Source organism: Ursus maritimus, unplaced genomic scaffold (genome assembly GCF_017311325.1).
Source record: "Ursus maritimus isolate PB19 unplaced genomic scaffold, ASM1731132v1 scaffold_3, whole genome shotgun sequence".
Classification (NCBI taxonomy): Eukaryota; Metazoa; Chordata; class Mammalia; order Carnivora; family Ursidae; genus Ursus; species Ursus maritimus.
This window is the reverse complement of record NW_024425563.1, coordinates 69,883,790-69,909,840: the sequence shown is the minus strand read 5'-3', so window position 1 is coordinate 69,909,840 and position 26,051 is coordinate 69,883,790. Positions and strand designations below refer to the sequence as shown.

The 26,051-nt window shown below is 35.1% G+C and overlaps 1 protein-coding gene across 1 annotated transcript in view; it reads left to right on the top strand.

Annotated features, from left to right (window-relative positions):
* Positions 1 to 26,051, top strand: part of ANKIB1 (ankyrin repeat and IBR domain containing 1) — a 181,072-nt gene that overhangs the window by 40,450 nt on the left and 114,571 nt on the right. The window contains exons 2-3 of the mRNA XM_008686227.2: positions 9,207 to 9,485; positions 19,684 to 19,984. Of these exons, the coding sequence (XP_008684449.1) occupies positions 9,298 to 9,485; positions 19,684 to 19,984 (489 nt within the window). The 5' untranslated portion in view covers positions 9,207 to 9,297. The remainder of the gene's footprint in view (positions 1 to 9,206; positions 9,486 to 19,683; positions 19,985 to 26,051) is intronic.

Below are 26,051 nucleotides of genomic sequence, written 5' to 3'. Positions count from 1 at the left end.
GCAGGCAGAGGGAAAAGTCCCTGCTGAGCAAGAAGCCCTATGCGGGACTGCATCCCAGGGCCCTGGGATCAGGACCTGAGCCGAAAGCAGACACTTAATGAACTGAGCCACCGAGGCATCCTGAAACTATAATTTATTAACTGGATTACCCTAGTATCCTCCAGATCATTCTCCCTATTTCCTATCTGTGCCTTCCTCTGGTCTATTCTCAACCCGGAAGCTACGAGAATTTTTTTTTCACCTTCCTAAAGTAATTTTAGACTTACAGAAAAGTTGCAAAAATAAGACAGGGAGGGGTGCCTGGGTGGCTCAGTTGGTTAAGGTCCAACTCTAGATTTCGGCTCAGGTCATGATCCAGTTCCATGTTGCGCTCCCCACTCAGCAGGGAGACTGCTTGTCTCCCTCTCCCTCTGCTTGCTCTGTCTCTCTCAAATAAATAAATCTTTAAAAAAAAAAAAAAATAGGACCTAGAATTCCTGTCTACCCTTTACCCAGCTTGCCCTAATGTAAACATCTTGCATAACCGTGCTACAGTTGTCAAAACTAAGAGATTAACATTGGTACAATATTAACTAAACTATATACTTTATTTGGTTTTCACCAGTTTTCCATTTATGACTTTGTTTTCTGTTCTAGAATTCAATCTCAAATCCCACGTGGCGTTTAGTTCTCACATTTCCTTAGTCACCCCTAACCTGTGAAAAGTTGTACAGTCCCTTCTTGTCTTTCATGGCCTTGACACTTTTGAAGAATACTGGCCAGTTATTTTGTAGAATGTCGCTCAATTTGAGTTTATCTGATACTTTCACTTATTTAGGTCGATGATATGCATTTTTTCACAAGAATACTACAGAAATAATGTACTTTTTTTTAGTGTACTAAGTCAGGGAAAATTATGTCAATATGTTACTGGTGGTGTTAATCTTAGTCACATGGTTAGAGTGATATTTCCCATGTTCCTTCATTGTAAAATTGCCACTTTTCACTTTGTGATTATTCAGTATCTCCCCTAAGATATTTATATACTCCATACAAATAATCCTGTTTTTCCTTAAACTTTCGCTAACTAAAAAATCAATCTACCCGGTATAATAAAGCAAGAAAAAGAAAAGGCATGTAGATGTTAAAGGAAGAGATAAAACTGCCTCTGTTCATAGAAGACATGAGCGTATTTTAGACAATCCCAAAATACCTACCAAAAAACTTCTAGAATAAGTGAATTTCGCAAATTCATAGTTTACAAGGTCTAACATATGAATTCAGTTGTATTTCTATATACTAGAAATGAACAATAGGAACTTAAAAATTTTTATAGTACTGTTTATAATAGCACCCCCCAAAAATAAATACTTAGCTATATATCTAATAAAATATGTATGCCATTTGTATGATGCAACCAACTTACAAAACACTGAAAAATCAGTCAAAGTAGACATAAGTAAATTGACAAAAATATCATGTGCTTGGATTGGGACACTCAATATTGTTAAGATGTCACTTCTTCCAGTAATCAAGATAATATAGTATTGCTGAAAGAATAGACACACAGAAAAACAAAACAGAATAGAGTCCAGAATTGGATGCACACAAATATAGTCAACTGTTTTTTTTAATTGAGGTATTGTTGATATACAGTATTATATTAGCTTCACCAGTCTCTTGTCTGTATCTATGAGCTTGGTGTTTTTGTTTGGTTGGTTGATTTTTAAGATTTCACATATAAGTGAGATCATACAATATCTTTCTCTGTCTGACTTATGAGCATAATGCCCTTAAGGTCCACCCATTTGTCACAAATGGTAAGGTTTCATTTTTTTATATGGCTGAATAATATTTCATTTTATACACACACACACACACGTATTACCACATTTTCTTTATCTGTTCATCCATTGATGGACACTTAGGTTGTTTCCATATTTTAGTTGTTGTAAATAGTGCTGCATGGGAGTGCATGTATGTTTTAAAGTTAGTGCTTTTGTTTTCTTTTGGGTAAACACCTAGAATTGCTGAATCATATGGTAGTTCTATTTTTAATTTTTTGAGGAGCCAACATAGTGGTTTCTGTAGTGGCTGCATCAGTTTACATTCCTCCCCCCACCCCCCAGCAGTGTACAGGGGCTCCCTTTTCTTCACATCCTCACCAACACTTGTTATTTCTTGTCTTTTTCATAATAGCCATTCTAACAGATATGAGGTGATGTCTCTTTATGGCTTTTATTTGCATTTCCCTGATGTTTAGTGATGGTGACCATCTTTTCATGTACCTGTTGGCCATATATCTGTATGTCTTTGGAAAAATGTCTTTCCAGATTCTCTGTCCATCTTTTGACTGGATTTTTTTTTCTTATTGAGTTGACTGAATTTTTTATATATTTTGGATATTAGCCCCTTATAAGGTAAATGATTTGTAAATATTTTCTTCCATTATGTAGGTTCTGTTCTCATTTTGTTGATGGTTTCCTTTGCTGTGTAGAAGCTGTTTAGTTTGATATCCCACTTGTTTATTTTTGCTTTTGTTGTCTTTGCTTTTTGTGTCTGTGCCAAAAAATCATCGTTAAAAGTGATGTCAAGGAGCTTGCCACCTGTTTTCTTCTAGGAGTGTTGTGATTTTCAAGTTTTATATTCATGTCTGTAATCCATTTTGAGTTAATTTTTTGTGTATAGTGTAAAATAGTGATCTAGTCTCATTCTTTTGCATGTGGCTGTCCAGTGTTCCCAACACCATTTATCAAAGAGACTGTTTTTCCCATGGTATGTTCTTGGATTCTTTGTCATAAATTAATTGACCATATTTACATGGGTTTATTTCTGGGCTCTTTGTTCTGTTCCATTGAACTGTGTGTCTGTTTTTAATGCCAGTACAATACTGTTTTGATTAGGTAGCTTTGTAATATAGTGTGAAATCAAGAAGTATGATACCTCCAGTTTTGTTCTCTTTTCTCAAGATGTTTTTGGCTATTTGGGGTCTTTTGTGGTTCCATACAAAGTTTAGGATTGTTCTATTTCTGTAAAAATGCCATTGGAAGTTTGATAGGGATTGTACTGAATCTGTAGATTGCTTTGGGTAATAGAGATATTTTAACAATATTAATTCTTCTGATCCATGAACATAGAGTATCTTTCCATTTATTTGTGTCATCTTCAGTTTCTTTCATCAGTGTCATATAGTTGGTAGTGTATAGGCCTTTCACCTCCTTGGTTAAATTTATTCCTATTTTATTCTTTTTGATGCAATTATGAATGGAATTGTTTTCTTAATTTCTCTTTCTTATAGTTCATTATTAGTGTATAGAAACAGAACAAGTTTTTATATATTGCTTTTGTATCCTGCTGTTTTACTGAATTCATGTATTCGAATAGTTTTTGGCAGAGTCTTTTGGATTTTCTATATATAGTATCATATCATCTGCAAGTAGTGACAGTTTTACTCCTTTCTTTTTAATTTGGATGCTTTTTATTTCTTTTTCTTGTGTAATTGCTTTGGCTAGGGCTTCCAAAACTATGTTGAATTGAAGTGATGAAGACTGGACATACTTGTCTCGTTCCTGAATCTAGAGGAAAATTACTGAGTATGATGTTAGCTATAGACTTTTCATAAATGGCCTTGTGTTATGTTCCCTCTGTACCCACTTGTTTGAGAGTTTTTATCATGAATAGACGTTGAATTTTATCAGATACTTTTGCATCTATTGAGATGATCATACGATTTTTATCTTTCATTTTGTTAATGTGGTATATCACTTTGATTGATTGGCAAATGTTGAACCACCATTGCATCTCTGGAGTAAATCCCACTTGATTGTGGTATATGATCCTTTTAATGTATTGTTGAATTCAGTTTGCTACTCAGTTGGTTTTTGGTAAAGGTACAAAGGCAATTTAGTGGAGAAAGGACACACTTTTAATAAATGGAGCTGGAACTATTGGATATCTGTACATAAAACATAATGAACCTCAATCCATACCTCAACCTTATATAGAAATTAATTCACAGTGGATCATGGACTTCAATGTGAAACCTAAAACTAAAAAACTTCCAAGAGAATATATAAGAGAAAATCCCTGTGACCTGAGTTAGGCAGTTGTACATATGACTCCAAAAGCACAGCCCATAAAAGGAAAAAAATGATAAATTTTACTTCATCAAAATTTAACACTTTTGGCCTGTGAACAATGTTAAGAGACTGAAAAGAGAAGCTACAGACTAGAAGAAATATTTCAAATCACATTTCTAACAGAACTTTTTTTTTATAGAATATATAAGGAACTCAAATTCATCTTTAAAATTGTCAAGAGTTCTAAACAGATATTTTAGATATATAATCAAGATACACTCGTGGCAAATAAGCATATCAAAGCATGATCCATATCATTAATCATTAGGAAAATGAATATTAAAACCACTGTGTGATACCACAGTACATCCATTCGGATGGCTACCAAAAGAGAAAAAAGGGGAATAAAACTCCCAAAAAACTGGTAATTCCAAATGCTGACTGAGATACAGAGCAACTGTAACTCTCATCCGTGGCTGATGGGAATGAATTGGTACATCTGCTCTGGAAAACAGTTTAGTGGTTTCTTATGAAGTTAAACAAATGACTTACCACATATCCCAGCAATTCCATTCCTGGGTATTTGCCCAAGAGAAATTAAAGCATACATTCACATAAAACTTGTATCTGAATGTTATGATAGCCTTATTGACAATTGTCAAAAACTGGAAACACCAACATGTCCTTTAATATGTGAATAATCAGTGGTACATCCATGCAGTAGAATACTACTCAGCAATAAAAATGATTGAACTAGTGATTCATGTATCAACATGGATCAACTATGAATGCATTTTTCTAAAAATCCTAAAGCCTGAGAAAGATGTAGCTGCAAACCTGTAATGACTCCTTGTTACACGCAGAGTATGATATTTATGTTTGTTCATTTATATTTGTTGACTGAAGAAACGTAGCTATTAATACTGCTGGTTTACAGAACAGGAAACATATCAAAAGTTAAGTTACTTGGTAATATAAAAACAGAATTTGAGCACAAGTCTTTGCAACTCCTGCACTCTTCCTTGCCATCACACTGCTTGCCAGTACCTTTGGCTTAGCATAGTTTCAGAACTAATCCATGATCCTCAAATCTGTCCTGCATGTTATAATCAACTGGGAGGTTTTTTAAATTCTCTTTCTGGCTTTTTGGTCCTTAGGCCAGGTGAAATCACCTCTCCAGGTGATTCTGAATGCATAGTGACAAATGAAAATAATTACAGATGAATAGTGCTTGTTGAATTAGTGAATGAACAGAGTTGATAGCTTAATATATGATTTGTCCACATGGTTTTTGTCTACTGTAGTGTATTGACTTTTCCTGGCTTTTTTTCTTCTATCCTTATTTCTTATTTCTTTTTTCTTTTTTACCATATCCTTTGAGAGTTCTCTTAGAGTCTGCTTTTAAGGGTCTCCTCTTCTCTAAGTATTATTGCAGTATCAATTAGAAGATTTCTGTGGAGGTAAAGTCCTAGAATCTTCCTTGAGGTACATCTCTCTGACTTCAGCCAAGTGGGCTTGGGACTTACTGTTTGAATGAGCTTTCTACTTGTTTCTATTCTGGCTAAAGAGATGGTTAGTTGTAGATTTACAGTTGTTATTCTTATCGATAGTGTAGACAGTTGCAGAAGGATGAATTAGAAGTAGATGGTCATGTGTTGTAATGGGTTTTCTTCCAGGTAGATGAAAAATGGGAACCAATTAATTTCATTTAGGCCAACAACTTCAATCTGTAATCATGACTTTAAAAATAATTTACTTCTGTGGAAACAGAAGCTAAGAGCAAGTTATTTCTGAAGAACTTCGTATTCTATAAAAGATTTCTGGGAGTAATTATTAATTTAGGTGCACTTGAAATTTTGTTGCTGATTATTAACCTGTAAAAGGGGAAGTTGAGAGGCAGTGATTTAAAGCAAGAGTAATAGAGCCCTTCTTAATTAAAAGTTAATCAGAAATTAGGGAAAGCTTTCTAGAGTCCATTGATAAGCTATATTTTTCTTACTTTTACTTTTTTCATTAAATAACTTATCAAGTGCTGTATTTTACCACTGAAAGATGATGGAATTTTGCCTAGATTTTCTTATAAAACTTAAAAGTCCCAAATAAGGAATTATTTTCACCTCTTTGATAAGCCTTCACCTGCCTCATGAAGCTCTGTACATAGATTTTTCTTAGAGTTGGGGAAATAATACTTAAGAGTCTGATTCAAACAAAGAGGGAACAGTCACTTCAGATTATACTAGCTGTGGCTATGAAAAAGTTAAAGGACACATCTGGCAAATTTCTAGGTAAGACTTGTGAGAATAATCTGAGGGAATGGAGCTATGACTTTTAAATGATGCATTTCCTGCTGACTTTCAGTCTTGTTGAACTCAAATTTTAAAAATGAAACAGACTTGAAAATAACTGAGAGAGGAGCCTGGGTGGCTCAGTTGTTAAGCGTCTGCCTTCCACTCAGGGCGTGATCCCTGCGATCTGGGATCGAGCCCCACATCAGGCTCCTCCGCTGGAAGCCTGCTTCTTCCTCTCCCACCCCCCCTGCTTGTGTTCCCTCTCTCGCTGGCTATCTCTCTCTCTGTCAAATAAATAAATAAAATCTTAAAAAAAAAAAAAAAAGAAAAGAGAAAGAAAATAACTGAGAACAACAAAAATGTTTCTAGATGCCATTATGCTTTTCACCATGAGTGACAGTAATGTTTAATGCACATTTAGAGTATTATTGATTTTTTTTAAACATTTATTTGTTTGTGTGTGAGAGAGAGAGAGAGTGTGAGAGCACAAGCAGGGAGAGGGACCACAAGCATCAGTCAGAGGGAGAAGAAGGCTCCCTGCTGAGAAGAGAGCCAGATGCAAGACTTGATCCCAGGGATCATGACCTTAGAGGCTTATGCGACTGAGCCACCCAGGCGCCCCAGGGTATTATTGATTTTTTTTAAGTACCTTGTTATTTTAAATAAATACCCCAAGATATCATTGATTTCTTAGATATTTCTTTTTTCACATCTTGGATAGAATTTACTTTTCTTATAGAACACTTGCTGAAGTATAATGTAAATCAAAGAAAATGTGTTGTTTATTAATCTAATCCAAAACTCCAAAAATGTTTATAATTTGAGCTACATTCTAACAGGGAAGAAAGAGAAGACCAAACAACTGTAAGTTTTCAAATCCTCAGGAAAGACTCTTTAGAATCTACATGATATGTTTTGTATTTGGTTATAGAGTGAAATATACAGTAAACTGAATGGAGTTCTCATTAAGAATAATAAATCCTTAAAATACTTAAAGCAGTACTACAGAACTCAGATTATTTCACTGAGAATAAACACATGGCTCCTAAATCCTCTGAAAAACAAAAGAAAAAAAAAATACAGGGTGTCCCTGAAAAATCCCAAAAGTGTCTTTGGTATATTATGATAAGTGTGAGAGTGTCGGAGCGAAGGATTTTCTTTTCTCATTCTAGATGAAATGATAAAGGAATAGTTCTCTAGTCTAAAAGATTTAGCAACCCTCTTAAAAATTAAATAAAAAAATTTAAAATTATGTAGTGATCCAATTTATATATATATACATACTTATACTGTATATGTTATGCATAAAACAAATATTTGTATACATTATAAATAGGATGGTTATTGGTCAAAATGCTAACTGTGATTATCTTCCAGTTATATTGTCTTTCTTTACTCATTCTATGGGTATATATTTGCATATTTAAAGTAAAAATGTCAATAACAAAGAGCCCTTAAAAGACTCAAACGGTGACTTCATTAAGTATAGATGTGGGCCAGAAAATACACTGCTAAGTCAGTAGTTAACACCTATCTCTAAAATAGGTTTAGCAGCTGTCTTACCCTGCCTGTTCATCTTCATCTCCATACTCATATAACCATTTGGCTGGAGGGAGTTACGAGTGTTTTATACAGTGGTGTGTGCACATTGAAATCACCCAAGGAACTGAAATACCAGTGCCCTTGTGCCACCCCTTAGAAATGGGTTTAATTACTCTGGAGTGTAGCCTGGCTAATGGGACTCTTTGAAGTTCTCCAGGTTAATCAATATGCAGCCAAGGAAGGATGAGAACCTCTGTTTTATAGGAAACTTAAAAAAAATAAAAAAACTCATTTGTTTTTCAGTCTGTTAATTTGTATTTTGTTGAAACTGTTACTACCCTGTACAAAACGTGTGTTGAACAACTATATATTATTTTCAACTGTTCTCTTAAATAAGCTACATTTTAATGTCCAGCCTGCCACCGAGTTCGTTGGGTAACATGATAGACTTGTATTCTGCCTTTATCTTTTCCTCCTTCCAGTCTGTCTTCTATGCTGTCCAAATGGTTAATTTTCTAAAGCATAAAATAATTATATCACTACCATATATAAAAGCCCTTAATTATCCATTCTTTACAGATTAAAGTATAAGTTTCTTACTTGGCCCCAATTTATTTTCAGGTTTATCTTCTATTAGTTCAAAACTAGAGATCTTGAACTCCATGTGTACTGACCATTTCTTGAATAGTCCTTTTATTTCATACCTGCCTTCACATATGCTATTTCCTTTATCACTAATTTTGATCATAGTTCAAGAGTAGTTTCAGAAACATTTATTGAAATGGAGCAAAAGTAGCATTTATTATTGAGCATACTAGCCAAGGACTGTGGGTTTGTTTTGTTTTGTTTTGTTTTTTACTGTAACAACAACTATTCTGAAGCTTATATATGAGCAAAATTTCCTACATTTTTCACTCTCCCACAAATTGGCTGAGTCTATTTTATACATAGTTTATACAGAGATTTAAGTGTATTCAACCGTAAAATTCAGTGAAGTTATTTCCTGCCCGTGTGAAAAGGAAAATTGAAAAGCTCATATATGTAGATAACTTTCATAGTACAAAGTACAGCCTGTAAAACCTTAACAGTCTCTGCGTGGGTAAATGTTACAGTTTAACAAGAAGTTAATTTGGGCAGTGTTAAAAATTTAAGGTTTTTTTGTCTATTAAGATAAATTTGGTAAAACATAATTTAGTTTGTTCCCTTATATATGCTTCCTAGGTTTTTTTAGTGTTCCTAATTGTTTTATTGTTTATTTAGGATACTGCTTTATAACTGATGTTTTACAATCTAATTTGATAATTTTTTCTTCCATTAGAATGTGAAACATGTTACAGAAACATTCAAGAAGTGGCTGAACAGGGAAGGGAAAAAGTGCCACTGCCTATCAGAAAAAAACAAAAGAAAACATGGGAAATACAACCACCAAATTCCGTAAAGCACTCATCAATGGTGATGAAAACCTGGCCTGCCAAATTTATGAAAACAACCCTCAGCTGAAAGAATCCCTTGATCCAAATACATCTTATGGGGAGCCCTACCAGCACAATACTCCATTACACTATGCTGCTAGACATGGAATGAACAGAATACTAGGGTAAGTATTACTGTAAAACCAATTAATAATAAATTAGTGAAAGGGAAAAAAATCCTTGATCTTTGAAAATATATACATACATATGTGCATGTTATACGGTATTATAGTGAATTAAACTTTCTCTTTTTTTAAAGATTTATTTATTTATTTTAGAGAGCGTTCAAGCACAGGGCTGCGCGGCAGGGGGGCGGGGGGGAGGGAATGCCGGCAGAGAGAAACTCAAGCCAACTCTGCCTAGCCAAGCCCAACATGGGGCTCTATCTCACGACCCTTAGATCACAGCCTGAGCCAAAACCAAGAGTCAGGTGCTTAACCGATTTTGCCACCCAGGCGCCCCAGTGAATTATTAAGTATTTTTTTTATTATGCCTGAATTAGACCAAAAGTTTTAATAGTGAGGTTGGTTCACATATTCCTGTGGCTGTAAATAGTTTGATCCTTAGTATGTTTTGTAGTATGATATCTTGATAATAGTTTAGTGTTTAATTTACAGCATATGAATTCTAGAAAAGTACTTATCAACTATCAAAAAAGTGAAGGTAATGGTGCCTGCAGCAAAGTTTTCAGCTCTGATTAGCTAGTTTAAGTTGAAAAAACAGATGCATTTGCCTTATCTAGTCTTGATCGGGTTTGAGTTTCCTTTCTTTTAATGGGGTTCAGTTACTTGAAAAGAATCTAAAAGCAAAACATTTCTTAAAACTGAAAATACTGACAAAACTTAGAATCTCTCCAAAAAGAAAGCATTTGTTGACAGCAAACATGTTTATATGAAGATTCTTACCTCATTACATGAGAATTAAATTTTGTATTTGCTAGCTTATAAAATGAGAGAAGCAGGGGATAGTAGTTCTAAAACAAATTTAGTGTTTTAAGAAGATTATGCAGCTATTAAAGTCTGATGGTGGAAGAAAAAGACAATTCTTTGCTTACATGATGAAATAAAATTCATAAAGCAGTATTCAAAGCTCTTTAGAACTTGATAAAAAACGTTCAACATTTTTTATACTTCTTTTAATAAAAATTGTTCAAATTAAGCTGCTACTTTTGGTTTCCTTGAAACATGTCATATATACTCTGTTTGCCATGTGCATGCTGCTCTCTCTGCCAGGAATCCCCTTGCCCACTCCTCTCAGCTTTCTCTTTCTTATCTAAGTCTTACCCTTCCTTCAAGGCCCTGTGCAGGATCTGTCTTCTTAGCCTGTTACAACCCAAAGGAACCTCAGTCTTTCTTTTTTAACTTCTATGGCTTTTTTTGTTAGTATGTATTACTTATTTGGTATATACTATATCATTGTGCTTTATAATTTTGTGTATCTTCTCTCTACCTGAATTACTCCTTTTTTTTTACTGTACCTTCTTTGTACTTCTAGCATCTAGCATAGTATCTTACACAAAGTAAATAACAGTTTTATAGAATCATCGCACAAGAAAATATTTTATGATCAGGATTTGTGAATAAAAAAACTTCCATGAATGAGTTAAGTTATCCAGACCCATGACTTTATCAAGTAGGCATCTCTGTAACCTCTTAAAGATAAAGTAGGTATTTCTTGACTTAGTATTTCCATAACCTCTTCCTTTTGCATTTAGTTTTTGTTTCCATTTCTCTAAAGGTACCTACTTGGAAGCCACCGCCAACTCATCTTGTTTTAAATTTTATATTTTTTCTTCCCAAACTGGGTTTTCCCTATGTTAACAACACCAACAGAATGTGCTGATGTGATAATTGCACATGTATGAGTGCTTACTGTTTTCTGGGCACTATTAACAGTGTCTACATGCATTATCTCTTTTAATCCTCATTACAACTCTGGGAGGTAGTTTGCTGTCTGCATTTTAGAGGAGAGAAAACCTAAAGCACAGAAAATTAATCAACGTGTCAGATCTCTAGCAGTTTATGAGTGACAGAGCTAATTGCCCAGACAGATGACTATAGGCTTTAGGCTTTTTAACCACTGTAATAGCGTCTTATCTCTATGGTCAGATAAACCTGTGTGTCAGGGCTGCCTGAGCCACTTAATAGCAAGGCAAGTTATTTCATCACTCTGGACTTAAGTTCCCTTATCTGTAAAATAGATATCTATTACATACAGCTTGTAGGACAATTAAATTAATTAATGTTATAGGTCTATCATGCCTAGGATACAGTATGTACTCAGTAATGTTATTGCTTCTCATTTCTGTAACCCTAAATATCTTCAAATGATCCTTGACTTACTCCTTTGCCTAACCTGCTACTAAGAAAAGTTCACTAAGTTTTATCTCTGGAATTCACTTCTTTCCATTCCCATTGCCCCAGGCTTAGCTCACCCTTATCAACCTGTGCTCTCAACATTGAAAATATCTGATTCCTAAATGTTTTTTTCCAAGTCTTTTCCTCTCATAATCTCATGTCCAGATTAATCTTACTCAGTTATATCCTTTTTAATATTTTTTCTATCATGGCAAAACTGTAACAATACCCTGTTGTCTGTATTACTCCGTTTGGCTTCTAAAGCTCCCTTGACCTTGCCCTCATTCTACCCAGTCAGCCCAATTTCTCATTACTCTCTAATAAGCTCTTATCAGTGAAACTTGTTGATTGACTTCCTTTGTGCTCTCCCCACCTTTAGAAATGCCACCACATTAGCTTTATTCCTGTTGCTCCTTGATTCTCAAATGTCTTCTTTCTTCTCTGATTCGCTCTCCTTTAAATCCTAACTTGGTTTCTGTCTTTTTCATGAATTTACCTACAACTACTCTGACCTGCAGTACTTTTTGTTTTCTGAAATTCCTACAACTTAGATTTTAAGCCGTCTTATTGTTATTAAACTCATCTTCTCCACTCCATTGTAAAGATTGTAAATACAGTGCTAGACACTTAATAATGTTCTCAATAGATTAACTATTGAGTACTTAATCCATTAAATCTTTTTTTTTAATTGAGTATTGTCAGTGAGATTACAGAACTGTTACATTGCTTTAGATTCCTAACATTGAACACTACAGTAGTATTTAGTATCAAGTCTTGTTATATGATTAATTAAAACTTGTTTGGAATACTAAAGTAAAATATATTTAAGTATTATTATTACTAAGATAATATGTATATTTTAACATAAAGGAAACCAAGTAACAAAATGTTTTTTATTTTTTTTTTTATTTTTTTTTTTTTAAAGATTTTTTATTTATTTATTTGACAGAGATAGAGACAGCCAGCGAGAGAGGGAACACAAGCAGGGGGAGTGGGAGAGGAAGAAGCAGGCTCACAGTGGAGGAGCCTGACGTGGGGCTCGATCCCGTAAGGCCGGGATCACGCCCTGAGCCGAAGGCAGACGCTTAACCGCTGTGCCACCCAGGCGCCCCACAAAATGTTTTTTAACCATTTATTGTATAATTTACAAATGTACTTCCTAAAATTGGGTAACACTATTAAGAAAGTTATCTAACACAGTGATTCTTAAAGTATGTCTGAGGATTCCTAGATCCTGAGACGCTTTTAGGAGGTACACGAAGTCAAATCTGGTTTTGTACTAATACTAAGGTATTATTTGCCTTTTTCACTGTGTTGACATTTGCCGTGAAAGTGCAAAACATGGAGGATAAAACTGCTGATGCCTGTAGATGAGTTAAGACCGTGGTACCCAACCTGACTAGTAATGATTGTATTCATCACTGCCGGCCACTTTCCATTTAAAAAAAAAAGCCAGTTTCACTTAAAAGTATCCTTGATGAAGCAGTAAAAGTTATTTCTTTAAATAAGAGTTACTATTTTTAGTTAATCTCCATCCTTGAGTACGGTACGAAAAAAGTTCATTGATGTGATTTCAGATTTTACATTGCAAGTAACCTAAGAAATGGCCACTTGTTGAATTTTTGGTATAGTACCAAATGTGAATATTCACAGTTATCTGAAAAGGCGTTTTAGGATACTTCTCCTTTTTCTGACTATATAGAGGCTGGATTTTCTTCATATGCTTTGAACCAAAACGACATACTACAATAGATAGAATGCTGTGAGAATTCATCTTCTGTTAGCTAGACATGAAAAGAAATTTATAAATGTGTAAAACAGTGCCATTCCTCTCAATTTTTTTTAGTTTTTTTTCACTTCTGTATGTCAAGAATATTTAATATGTAATGTTTTTTTATGAATACATATTTTTTAAATGTTTCAATTTTTAATATAAACATAAATATACATAACCCACATAAACAAAAGCTCTTAGGAAACTTCACTGATTTTTAAAGTTGTAAGAGGCCCGTGACCAAAAAGTTTAAGAATTGCTGATTTGGTCAATATTCTTAACTCTTCAAGGCAGGACTATATCTGTGTTTCTACATCATGTGGTTATCATTCTATTGAATGAGTAAAGACCTATAGAAAAGATGACATATATTCTCTTTAGTTACCAGTTTGGACTACTTTTATGATTTGGCCACATGTTTTATACTTAAATTCATACTTGTGTGTTTACTTTATACTTAACTTTCAATTTCAGCCTAAAGTGTTTGGGTGTTTTCTTCTTTATTTCCTTAATTGTTTGGAGAGATCAGTAGCTCATAATTTCTTTATTAAAGCCTTTAACATCATATGCTAGAATCAGAAATTATTGTTCTCCTTTCCTAAGAATAAACAACTCTTATTTCCTTAATTTGTATTTTTTTAAAAATTTATTTAGTTAAGAAAATCACATCAAATTATTATATTAAATGTTTAGTTGCTTTTGGAATTAAAAAATTATTCCTCCCCTTTTTTTAAGATTTTATGTATGTATGTATGTATTTATTTGAGAGACAGCACATGCAAGCTGAGGAGGAGCAGAGGGAAAGGGAGAAGCAGATGCCACACTGAGAAGAAGTAATAGAGTTTCTAATTCTTGATTTCTATTTTTTGACTCATATTTAAGTAGTTATTAAGTTCTTTTAATGGGTTAAATGGATTTAAGTGGATTGAAGTTCTCCTCTCTACCCTTCCTTGCCTGCAAACTCCATAAGGACAGGGAATTAATTTGTTTTCTTCACAATATGGTTTTTTTGTTTGTTTGTTTGTTTTTTATTAAAGATTTTATTTATTTATTTGACAGAGAAAGACAGCCAGCGAGAGAGGGAACACAAGCAGGGGGAGTGGGAGAGGAAGAAGCAGGCTCCTAGCGGAGAAGCCTGATGTGAGGCTTGATCCCAGAACGCTAGGATCACGCCCTCAGCCGAAGGCAGATGCTTAACGACTGAGCCACCCAGGCACCCCCACAATATGGTTTTAGAATAGTACCTGCCAAATAACAACTGCAGTACTTGTTGCATGAAAGAGAAGATTTAAAAGGAACTGAAGGTATATGTATGTGTTAGTGACTGATAGAATCAGAGTGTTATTGGCAAGAAATAGAGGCTCTGGCAGAGCAGACTGTTATTTTGGAGAGAGCTCAGTTGAATATGAGATGATAGTGGAATATGCAAGAGAGAGGGGCCTATATAAGGAGTTAGAATATGGTCTAGAGGTCAGGTGAGAACTTAGGATGAATAGAGCATTAACAGTTACCACAGAAGTAATAATAGAAGCCCCTTAAGAGAATCATGATTCCACCACCATTGTTTATCATTTGGATTCTGTTAATACTTTATAGTTTACCAAGTATATTCATAGAAACCATTGAAAGTTAGATGGCTATTAGATTTGCTCCCTAAAAGGAGAGAAGGTGTATGAAGAAGAAAATGGATTCAGAACTAAATTTTCTTCCAGTAAGGGGTTAGGAAGTGGAGCTGTTACCATTGGAAAAGAGAAGTTGTGCTTAAAAAAAATATTTGAGAAGATGTGTACTTATGGAAACCAAGGTAATCAAAAGGTCAGGATATAAATGGATAGTCGGGGTGCCTGGGTGGCTCAGTCGGTTGAGTGCCTGCCTTCAGCTCAGATCATGATCCCAGGGTCCTGGAATCAAGCCCCATGTCAGACTCCCTGCTCAGTGGGAAGTCTGCTTATCTCCCTCTCCTTCTGCACCTCCCCTCCCCCACCACAGCTTGTTGCTCGCTCTATCTGAAATAAATAAAATCTTTTAAAAAATGAATAGTCAACTATTTCAGGTTAAAAGCAAAAGTTACAGACAATGATGATGAATTTAGCTCTTAGGAAATTAGAATATCCAGCTTTATAGTTTTAGTGCAAATTGTTTATGCAGGTATGGTACGATGTCTAATAAATTGAAGAATCTTTCCTGAGTAAATACGTATAAAGAAGCTATTTTAATATTTTAACTTGAGAATAATAAACTTTTTTATTTGATTAATCAGAGTCTGGCAGATTGGATATGAGAACATTTGCAAAATTAGCTATCTCTTCTCTATATTGGGGAGTCTCTAGAAATGTTTAATATGAGAGAGAGATCTCTCTGTATCAACTGACATCCTTCCAACTTACATTAAATCCTGTGGTGTAAAGGACCTGAGATCTCCTGAGCAAACTGAAAGAAAATAAATGATATTAATGGGAAATGGGAACAGGAAGGGCTGGGTAAAAGTGGTTTACACAGACTCTTACAGAATCTGAATTAATTTTAATAATTTCTTCCTAAATTAAATTTTTAAGAAAATGAAATCATTTTTGTTAATTTAATGACTCCTAGGAAAGGTTTTAATTTTGAACATATTTTTAGAGCATCATTTTAATTTTAGTTATCCGCTACAATCCCACTGTAATTCAGCTGTTATAAGTACATAGTGTCAATGGGGAAAATATTGTATATTTTCCTTTTTATTTTTTTTTTAGCTATTAAGCAACATTATGGTCATATAAGCAAACAAAACTACCCATGTTCCTGCCTCCTTTAAACAACTGTTAGAATTATTCTGTGTTCCCATCTAGTTTGAGCTGCAGACATTCATAGACTTTGTAATGACTTTATAATTTTTTATTATAGTCATAGATATACTATGATTTGCTTCCCATTTCTCCTATAAACCATTTAAGTGATTCCAAATTTTTTTATTCAAAGTAACACTGTATTGAATGGCATTGTTCCTATAGATTTTTATTTCTTTTTTTAAGATTTGTTTATTTTAGAGAGAGTGTGCGTTTTCACGCACGTGCAAGGAGAGAGGGGCAAAGGGAGAGGGAGGGAGAGAATCTCCAGCAGACTCCCTGCTGAGGGAGGAGCCTGATGTTGGGCTCAGTCGCACAACCCCAGGATCATGACCTGAGCCAAAATCAAGAGTTGGACACTTAACCAATTGAGCCATCCAGGCACCCCAAAATTTTTATTTCTTTTATGTTTTTCCTTTGGGATAAATTCTCAGAAATAGGTTTACCTGGTCAAAGGATATGAACCATGTGTTGTTAAGGAGCTATTTATTATGTAACTTGCCCAAGACCACATAAAGAGTGACAGAATTAGGATTAGAGCTTGGCAGTCTGTACTAGATGCCATGTTCTTGATTATTCTTCTACACTGTTGGCTTGAGAGATCCCCAATGCTGTGTCACCAATCTAGATCATAAGAGTAGTATGTATGCAGTTCATCTGTCAAAGTTATAGCAAGAAATTGGTGTATCTGCCAGTAGTTTGAGGATGTCAGAAAGAACAGGATATAGACCCTGCTTTAGAAGCCTATGAACTAAGTGATAGAAGGAAACAGATATATAAAAAGGTAACTGTGATACAGTGTAATGAGTTATATTAGGATGCTCAATGAAGACAAAGAAAGGAGTGGCCACACTGGAGAGGGAGCATGGTGTAAAGAGGCTTCTAAATAGGATTGGGTTTGTTTAGATAGTCTCGGTCAGTTTCTAGGAAACCAAACAGCAGAGCAAGCGTTGAAGAGCCTGCACATCTATCGTGGGGATCAGAAGGCCATAAAGGCTATGTTGGACTGTAGAGAAAATATGTACAATTAGGGCTTTCTGAGGGAATTTTACTGAAACTTGGGACCTGGGCTAAAAGACCAGCTTTGGAAGTTAAACTGTGACTGACTAGAGATTGAGAACTCCAGAGAGATTTACCTCCTAGGATATAGATGTTTACATCTGAAGGGGGATGAGGAGTGGGTAAGACCTTAAACCGTGGAGACATTCCCTAAATCATAAAACTCAGAGATGCTAGTCTTTTCATCCCCCTAGAAATATACTTTACATTTCAAAGGGTAAGAACCCAAGATCTTCCCTAGGATATTTTGTTCACACTCAGAGGGGAGGAGTCTGCTATATAACCCTCCAGAATCTTATTTTCAGGGCTCCTTGCTATAGTAACTTGCTATTGCTGCCATGACAAATTACCACAAACTTAAAGACTTAACACAAATTTATTATATTAAAGCTCTAGAGATCAGAAGTCTGAAGTGTTCCTACTGGACTAAACTCAAAGTGTTAGCATGGCCGTGTTCCTTCTGGAGGTTCTAGGATAGAATCCCTTCCCTTTGCTTTTCCAGCTTCCTAAAGCTGCCTGCAGTTCTTGGCTTGTGGGTCCTTCCTCCATCTTTAAAAGAAACAGTTTAGCTTCCTTCCATCTTCCAATCTCTCTTTGACTCTTGACCCTTCTATCTTTTTCTTAAAAGGACTTGTGATTACATTGGGCCCACTTGGTTAATGCAGGCTAATTTCCCATGTCATGAACCTTAACTTAATTCACACCTGCAAAGTCCCTTTACTGTGTAAGGTAACGTGTTCATGGATTCCAGGGATTAAGGCATGGATCTTTTGGGGGTGGGGGCATTACTCTGCCTACCATACTCACCTGTAGTGCAGACCCCAGGGCATATAGAATGATCTGATCTGGCTCTAATTGCAATTTCCCAGGGGAAGGAGTTGGGGTATAAGGAACTGACATAGTTATAAGTAATAATAATTTATTTGTTCCTGTTCCAGAGACCTCATGTCTACTTTCAGGACAGTTCAAATCAATGTAGTGCTAAAAACCCAATAGACTGGTTTTAAAGGGCTCTGCAGCTGAGCTCTCTAGACTCCTGAATGATAAGAACAGGAAAAATCCAGAGCTGTCTGGGACCTTCTGCCTTAGGACCTCTTACTCAACCTTTTTCTCATAAAAGCTTTCCAGCTTGGCTAACTCATTCAAATTGAAGAGTCTATCCTAGCTCCTTTGTGGTCAGTTTTTTTCTGTCAGACCCATGTGTGTAAGCTAAAACTAACCTAAAAGCAATCCAGATATAACTAGGGGTTAGAGTTTGGCTCTTGCTGCCTTCCCCTTGCTGTTCCATTGGCATTTAGCAAATGATACCAGCACTCCACAGTAAATGTAGGCACTCATCTTCAGATGTGAGACTTACATTCCCATTTCCTAATGTATTTGTGTGTTTTCTAGTATAGGCTGACTGTATTACAGCAGGGTTTTTGTTTGTTGTTGTTGTTTTTTCTCAGCTCATTTTCCAGTATCTTATTATAGCTACTGAATTGGCTCAACTGTTAATCCTGTGATCCTGGTTCAGGGATGTATTAGGGAGTTAGGCATAACTGTCTGATCTAGGTTTGGCATTAGTTAAGGGAGTTCATCTAGACCTATATCATTGGTAAAGGCTATCACTTTGGAATTAGATCTTGGTCTTCCAGAACTAACCAGAACTTATTCCCTTAAAAAAATATTACACTGTGTAAATAGTGCTAGCTAATGACTTTCAGGTAGAAAAATTTTTTCTAGATTTAAAAATTACTCCTACACTTATGCACTACTTCCTGTGCTTATACTGTCACCGTCCTTATTCAATAAAGATGTAACTAAGAGAAATAGGGCAGAACAATAAAGGAAAGAAGATAAAAGTTGGTGTGGAATGTATAATAATGCATTATTATTTTTATTTAAAATATTTATTTAAATTTTATTAAATTATTTAAATTTATTTTAAAATACCCTCAGGCATTCATGTGATTGACATATGAGTCTCACGTGGTCCTTCCTGTTCCTTTCCTCCCTCTGCCCCTTTTTTCTTGTCTTCCTTTTTTCTTTACTTCTCCTTTATTTTTCCTCCCTTTTCTCTTCTATCCCTCTTCTTTAATTAGCAAATAACGTAAAGATATGCAGCTTTCTTTTTCTTAGTATTTTGTTCTAGAATGGAGTTTTTTATAACTGTAAAAATTATTCAGCTTATTTTGAAACAGGACTTCACTGGACATTTCATTAACAGCTTAGAAGTAGAGTTTATCTTTTAAATTTATCTTCTGTGTGGTCTTATTTCAAGACAAGGGGACACTGCTTTTCATTTTTTTCTTTATCATTTTAGGACTTTTCTTTTTGGTAGAGATGGAAATCCAAATAAACGGAATGTGCACAATGAGACATCTATGCATTTGTTATGTATGGGGCCTCAAATTATGATATCTGAAGGAGCCCTTCATCCTCGCTTAGCACGGCCTGCAGAAGATGATTTCAGAAGAGCGGATTGTCTGCAGATGATCTTAAGATGGAAAGGAGCAAAACTTGACCAAGGAGAATATGAGAGAGCAGCTATTGATGCCGTTGATAACAAAAAAAACACACCCCTGCACTATGCTGCTGCCTCAGGGATGAAAACCTGTGTCGAGGTAAAACTTTGTTTTTTAATATTCTGCATTCTGTAAAATTTGTGTCTTGGTAATATGTAATAATCAGAGTTTTCTTTGCTTACCTTAGCAGTTACTTTAGTCCTTTCTGTCCTCTTTGTGGTTCTAAAAAAATCTGGATCCCTTTTAAATAAAGTCCTTCTTAGGGAAAGATTAAAAACAAACCCATAGATAAACAGTCCACCTTGGGAATAAAATGGAATCAAGAGCAATTAAAAATTGGCTAACATTCCTGAAGGTAACAGGCATCAATTAAACATTTGTCACTTAGAATAAGGGTTTTAGTAGAGATATGTTTTACTTTTTAGCTGATTTTTAGAAGCTGATTTATACATGTTGGATATGGCAAATCTTAGCAGGTGGGACTTAGAGCTATATTACCTAGAATTGATCAGTTCCCTAAGCAAGGATAAATATTAATGAATATATTTATTCTGGTCTTTTAAAAAACCTTTGTAATTTAAAATGTGCTGTTTTTTCTGTTTAAAATGCATTAATGCTAATGTATTCCTGAATACTATATTGCATTTGAGTTTTTCCATTTATATATGTCATATAGAACAATAGGCTTAGATAGAATCAGCCATATAATAAAGGATCTTAACTAAGCTAAGAAATCCTTACTCTTCACGTTATCATCACTACTATACATACAACAGAATGGGTTTTTTTCTCAGCTACGTTCATGCAATTTATACTTAGTCACAGAATTTCTTTCGTATAGATATTTTAAAGCGTGAGTGGGGAGCATCATAGATTGGATCACAGAGTTTTGTTACCAAAACTGATGGACCTTTGATGGAAGAGCAGTGATCCTAATCAGATTAAAATATGTATCTGAGGGGCGCCTGGGTGGCGCAGTCATTAAGCGTCTGCCTTCGGCTCAGGGCGTGATCCCGGCGTTATGGGGCTCACGTTATCAGGCTCCTCTGCTATGAGCCTGCTTCTTCCTCTCCCACTCCCCCTGCTTGTGTTCCCTCTCTCGCTGGCTGTCTCTATCTCTGTCAAATAAATAAATAAAATCTTTAAAAAATATATATGTATCTGAAAATTTAATATTTCTTTAATGTTACATATATATATTTTATACTTCTAAATTGATAAATGTACTAAAAATATGAATGTCTTTCATTTTCTTACTCACTTTAAAAGATTACAACCACTTACATGATTTCTTTAGTTTATCTGAAGTGACAGTTTTCTTTTTACTTTAAAAATCCTTCTGATCTTTTGCTTATTGCTATTATTTGTGATACTAGTTAATCTTTTAGAATCTTAGTCATTTTATCTCTTGTGGGGTTGTGTCACCTTTGCCCACTAGTAAGTTAGTGACAGTCATTAACTTGAAGCTAGTTTTTTAAGCAGTGCTTTCTAACATTGATTTACAGTGTGGTGGAAGGATGTCCTAGGATTTGGGGGCGGTGGTGCCTATCGGTAGAAATCCTGAGGCTTTTTACACAGACCTTTTTGTATATTGTTCTATGCCTACCTCCTATAAAAGAATCTCTGCTGAAGTGACTCATCATTATTGATGGGGTTGCATTGTATTTCTCAAGTGAGTTAGAGTAGAAAATAGCTTATTCTTGATAGTAGTAATGATTCTCTTATTTTGCTACTTTAATATCTTGCTTCCAAAACTTCTCTATAAGCATTGCTTTAGTACTTGTTGATTTTGAAGTATGTTTACAGTGACGTGCTTATTCAATTGTTGCCAAAAATTGAGTGTAGTGTTTTTACCAGTATTCTTTTTTGTTCAGTGAAGGAAATTAGTGCTAGGTTTATTATGAATTGACAGGCCTGATGATTTGCTTTGTGTGAATGAATGTGTATGTGTCAGCATATCACATTCATAAACCACACCATTTGGTAATTGTTTCCATTTTTCTGTATTCAGAGAAGCTCTTTGACTTAATAAAACATCCCAAATAGAGCCCTATAACTACCTTGGTTGCATTTATTCTAGTTTTCCTCAACAAATTCTAGCGTATCCTTTTACCTATATAAAGTTATCTTTAATCTCTTACGTATACTTGATTATACATTTGCCCAGCCTTAGGCCTTGATTGGCTTTTGATAATGCTTACTATTCATTAAACTAGTACTTTAATTAATTTCCGGAGGTCTTAGTGTGTTTCCTAATACTACTGCATAAAATAAATGCATTGAAATATAGAACCTAATAACTGTACTTCTTACAGTATTAGTCTATACGTATCTTCATGTGGTATCATACTCCTTGAGTTAAAAGAGTGTTATTAGGTATTTATTAATTTTTTCATAAAGCTGAGAGATATAGTATGGTAAAAAGGAGTACTGGTTTCTAGTCTTGGTCTTCACAGTGACTATATACTAAACCTCTTTGAGATTATCAGTTCCAACCATCCAAGAGAAAACTATCTCCATTATCTCAGAAGACGTCTAAAACACTAATTTCCTGTTGATCTTTGATTGCTCTAAAATATATCCCATTTTCAGTGTATAGGCTTTAAGGCTAAATTGATTATTTTATTCCATAGTTAAGGCCAACCTGTTTTGTTTTGTTTTTTGTTTTTAACTCTTGTATCTATGGAAATATGCCTTCTCTAGTTGTTCAAAATGTTTTTCTCTCTCAGTTTATTTAAAGACAGACTTGGAAAACTCATCAGGTGAAAATTTCATATGTACATTTAATAATTTAAACAGTTCTTTATGGCTCATTATTTTGAACCATAGAAATGAAATACTAACTAAAACTTCCCCTTCTCTTTGTAGTGATTGTGTTCCATAGTAAGCTACAGGCACATATCACACACACACACACACACACACACACAATACATAACATAGCAAAAACCTCTTAATTATGGAGTTCTTCTGGAAACTTCCAGGTGTGAAGATAACCAGTAGCTTCATATAGGTTATTGCCATAGAATGCCTAGCCCTGAAGTTCCTCATGTTATATTGCTGCCTAGTTGACTTCCTTGTATGGATATTCCAAGAGTCTTTCAAATTCAGCATACCAAAAACTGTACTCAAGTCTTTATGCCCTCTAGCTCCTCTTGGTGACTGCCTTCTTTCTATTACTGATGCCATCTTTATACCTTATCTAATCTTGATACCTGGATTTACCTTGGCCTGATTTTTGTCTTTGTCTTTTTGCATCAAACTCATGCCGCTAGTTTGCAGAATAAAGCTCTTCCTTTTCTCTTTTGGCCACTCTCTAACACCAAGTGCTTACGTTGAATCCTCACTTTGGTGTATTTATCAGAATTTCCTTAAGTAGGAAAGTGTGGTGTTTCACAAATATTAATGATTCAGAATTACTTAAGAGATAAAAGTAACACAGAGAGGAATGGGCTGCAACTGTTCGAAAGTTAAAAATGCTTATATGTTAAGCATTTATTAAAGACAAACCATAAATTAAGTGCCTCTAATTCTAATTTTTTTCATATTACAAAGAATCATTCCAGAGGTCAGCAAACTTTTTTTCTGTGAAAGTCAAATAGTAAATATTTTAGACAACAGCTCAACTTTGCCATTGTAGCCTGAAAGCAGCCATAGACAGTACAGAAACAAATGAGCATGGCAGTGTTCTGTTAAAACTGTTTATGAACACTCCCACTCGACTTTCTTATGATCTCCACATATCATGAAATATTCTTTTGATTTTTCTTTCAACCATTTAAAAATGTCTAGTTCATGGACTATACAGGAACAGGCAACAGGCTGGATTTGGCCCACAGTTTGCACTGGGACCTCTGTATTATGCAAAGAATTGGAAGAGGAAAGCACAGATGACTCCACACTTCAGAAGCTTATTTTAAATATAAAAAATAACATTTATGAAGCGAGTCCTATGTGCTTTAATTATACAAAGAATTTTTAAAATGCTGCGTAATAAATGCCCAATGCACAAAAATGGAACCCCGTTAAAATAAATCTTACAAGAATTTCATACAATAAATAATACACTTTCTTCTTAGTTGCTGAGTTTTTGTTTTTCTATTTCTTTGGAATACAGATGGACTTTGGAGAAGAATGATGAGTTAGATCTATTAGCATGGCCCAGTTAAAAGCCCAGTGATTTTTCTCCCCTTGGCCGACTTTCCTAAGAGCCAGACTAGTCATTAAGCCTCATTTTATTTATATTAGTGCTTTTCCTGTCATAGTGATTCAATAAATGGTTCATGTGCGAAGGTTATTGCTTTTGATAGTGTTTCATTCTTTGTAAAAAGCATTTTTTAAAATGAGCATTATCTTAGATATTTCCTATGCACCCCTGTCCTAGTTGCTTATTCAGAGCTTTAAGTGTAACTGCTTATTGTCAGATCAAATAGAGAACAGTAGAAAACTAAAGGTGGTAAGTCACTTTTCGCTTTACAGCCATAAGGCCTATTTGACACTTTGGCAGCTATCAGAGCATTTCACACTTCAATGAAAAGCCATAAAAACCATTCGCAGGTCAGACTGAAGAATTTTACTTAATTATATTGTGTTTTTAGCACCTGGAGTTTTAAAACTGAAAAGAATATAGAAGTTGTAGTCCTAGCTCAACAACTTAGTAACTTTGCCTATCTGAGCCTCAGATTTCTAATATTTATTCGAGAAAGTTATGACTTCATTATTGCCTCCAAAACATTAACGATGCTAAGGGCTATATTATTTATTTGGGCATTTGTTATAGTCATTGAAGGGAAAGGAAGACCATTTTAATTTTACTTATCCTGAAAGATTTCATGGGGACTAGTATGATTTGAGTGGGTAAGATTTCAGTATTTGGAGAAGGATACTTCAAATGTGCCTCTCAGACCTGCAGCATCAGTTACTCCTAGGAGCTAGTCATAAATATGAAATCTTGGACCCACCAGACCTCCAGATTCCAAATCAGAATCTCTGAGGGTAGACTCCAAGATGTTTTAAGCAAGTTCTTCTAGTTATTTGTTTACGTGTCAGAGTTTGAGAAGCACTGTCCTAGGTCTCTGACATATACAGGTTAAAGTATTTTGCAGAAGAATGATAAAGACAGATGACTTAAAATGAAGATAGAGGCCATACCAAGTAGAACATACTAAATGTCAAGGTCAAGAATTTGGAATTTATTTATAGAAAATTGAGCCATTGAAAATTTTTGATTGGAAAAGTACTATTAGGAAAGCAAACATAGTAAGATTAGCCTAATGGTTGTTATGTAGAATACATTTGAATGGGGTACTTGTAAAAGAGTTTCTTGAAGCCTTGCTACAAAGGATGGTTCTCAGTCTGGCATTGGCATCAGTTATTTAGAAACTTCTTGGGAATGTACAATCTCAGGCCTCATCCCAGACCAAATGAATCTGAATCTGTAGTTTTGTTTTTTTAAGATTTTTTAAAATTTATTTTGGAAAAAGAGAGTAGGGGCAGGAGCAGAGAGAGAGGGAGAAGCAGACTCCCCACTGAGCAGGGAGCCTGATATGGGGCTCGATCCCAGGACTCTGCGATCACAACCAGATCCAAAATCCAGAGTCGGATGGTTAACCTACTGAGCGACCCAGGCACCCCCTGAATCGGTAGTTTAACAAGATCCCAAGATGATTCATATTCACATTAAGGTTTGAGAAACCCTGGCTTAGAGCATAGTCATTGGGACACCTACAGGGGAATCAACACTTTTTGTAAAAAGTACATATATCTAATCCCCACCCTGCTTCCCCCTAGTATGACTATCAGGCTACCTGGATGATTCTTACAGTTTGAAAACCTTTGTGCTGGAATAGTGGTTGTAAACATGGCTTCACAAAAAAAAAATCGCATAGTGTAGACTGTATCTCAGATCAATAAAATTGGAATTTCTGGGGTTGGAGCCCAGACATTGGTATTTGAAACTTCAGATGATTCCAGTGGGCAGCCAAGGTTGAAAACCAGTGTAGTAGAGGGAGTGATAGGCATTAGATTATTGCACTAATTCTGGTAGGACCTGATAAAGAGCCTCGATTTGTGTGATGGTATTGGAAATGGAAAGAGTAAGGCAGAGGCAAGGGACATTATGAGGACTTGGTAGCATTTGGTGACTTGGTCAGTTGATACAAGAAAG